Genomic DNA, 1,654 nt, shown 5'->3' on the forward strand with positions numbered 1-1,654 from the left:
TTATTCCTCGTCCTCGCCCTCGTCCTCTTCAACCTCCTCTTCTTCCTCATTTTCAGGAACGGTTGGGGGTGTCCATCCCTCCGCCAGTTTCAAGTGCTGGGTAGTGCGCTCTCGGGGTAGCATTGGCATCCCCAGTTCCGGGAAGTCATGTAAAGTGTAGGACGATTCCTCGACATATTTGCCGGGAGTGTCGTAGAGACCCAACCCGACCAGGACTTCTCCCTCTTCTTCCGGCTCGTACACCACTTGGAAGGCTGGTTCAGGAGCAGCTGGCTGCAATTGTTGCGTGGCGAAGCCAGAAGGTGTAGGCGGGTTGCTTTCAACAGAAGTGCTGCGCTGGCTTAGTGCCAAAGGCGACCAGTCCATCGATCCATCTCTCATCACTGGCGACGGCGGAGAGAACTCTGGTGAAGATGCGCCCTGGGAATAATGCTGAGAAAACTGGGGAGAGTGTGGAGTGTAGCTGGGCAGATAGCTCTGCTGATAACCCTGCTGCATCGCCAAAGGTGATTGGTTCGTCGATACAGTCCTCATCATGGGCGACGGCGGAGAAAATTCCGGCGATGGTGGTGCAGCTGGGAGCGAATAAGTAGGATATTGTGGAGAGCGCGGAGTGTAGTCAGGCTGATAGCTCTCCTGCTGTGAGGCGCAACGAGGCTGGTAGCTCTGTTGATAGCCCTGTTGAAAGTTCTCCTGCTGGCCGTACTGCGTTGCCAGCCACCGAGAAGGTGCATCCTGTACATACTCGAGATCAACCGGGGGTGATGGCAGAGTCATCGATGGATGCCAGCTGGCGGGCCGCTGTTGCTGAACTCTTGGGAGAGCGGGCTGAAACTGGTGGTCCAGTTGCTGAGATTGATGATATTGCTCATACTGATGAGCAGGGTCGGTGTGCTTGACTGGTTGAACCTGATAGACCTGGGTGTAGTGACTCTGATCGACTCGCTGAGTTTGGGTAGTCGCCTGATAGCCTTGCCCACTATAGCCTGTCGGATAGGTGTGCTGCTGGTATTGCAAATTTGGCATGTAATATCCCATAAAGCGTGTCTGGTTTTGCGCAGGGCCTGTACTGGCCGCCTCCGCGCAGTGTGCGGTCGAAGCTCGAGCCGTGGCATTGTGAAGTTGGTTGTAGCAGTTGGCCGGCTCAGCTTGCGCGCGGATTTCAGGGTGAAGCTGCCGCCTCAACTGCTCCTGGCGAAATGCCTCCATCGTCTGGACTCGGTTGGCTCCGATAGACTTGGAATATGTCGAACGGTTGATGGAGAGTGTGTTTTATGTTCGTGGAATGCGTGCTGACGCTTGGGTGAATGTGTGAGGTGTCAGGGTTGACAATTGTTCGAGGTGAACAGCGTTTGAGATGACCAGACAGCTGAGTTAGATTGATTGACAACAAAAAGGGCCGAGCAAGCTTATATTGGTTTGTAGACGCTTTGGAGGAGTCCCAAAGAACTATTAATATAAACTCAAAGTACGGAACTGGTAGCGTAGTACGCACTTCGTAGAGAACTGGAAGTTAATGTGGGTGTGGAGTCTCAGGGGGGAGGGGTGTAGAGCGTTCGAGGGATCAGAGTGGCTTTAACGACCGGCCTGATCAGGGATGGTTCAAAGGGTAAATCGTGACTACCTACTCCGTAGAAGCTTGGGGAATGGCAGT

General features: G+C 53.9%; 1 protein-coding gene across 1 annotated transcript; it reads right to left on the reverse strand.

Moving 5' to 3' along the window:
- CCMA1212_002521 (uncharacterized protein) lies at nucleotides 1-1,209 on the reverse strand (the record flags this gene model as incomplete). The annotated part of the gene is made up of 1 exon (XM_073699903.1): nucleotides 1-1,209. One exon carries the CDS (start codon nucleotides 1,207-1,209, stop codon nucleotides 1-3), a length of 1,209 nt encoding a protein of 402 aa, XP_073561524.1.
- Nucleotides 1,210-1,654: the final 445 nt, after the last annotated feature.

This window comes from Trichoderma ghanense, assembly GCF_004382785.1.
Source record: "Trichoderma ghanense strain CCMA-1212 chromosome Unknown scaffold_2, whole genome shotgun sequence".
In the NCBI taxonomy this organism is placed as follows: Eukaryota; Fungi; Ascomycota; class Sordariomycetes; order Hypocreales; family Hypocreaceae; genus Trichoderma; species Trichoderma ghanense.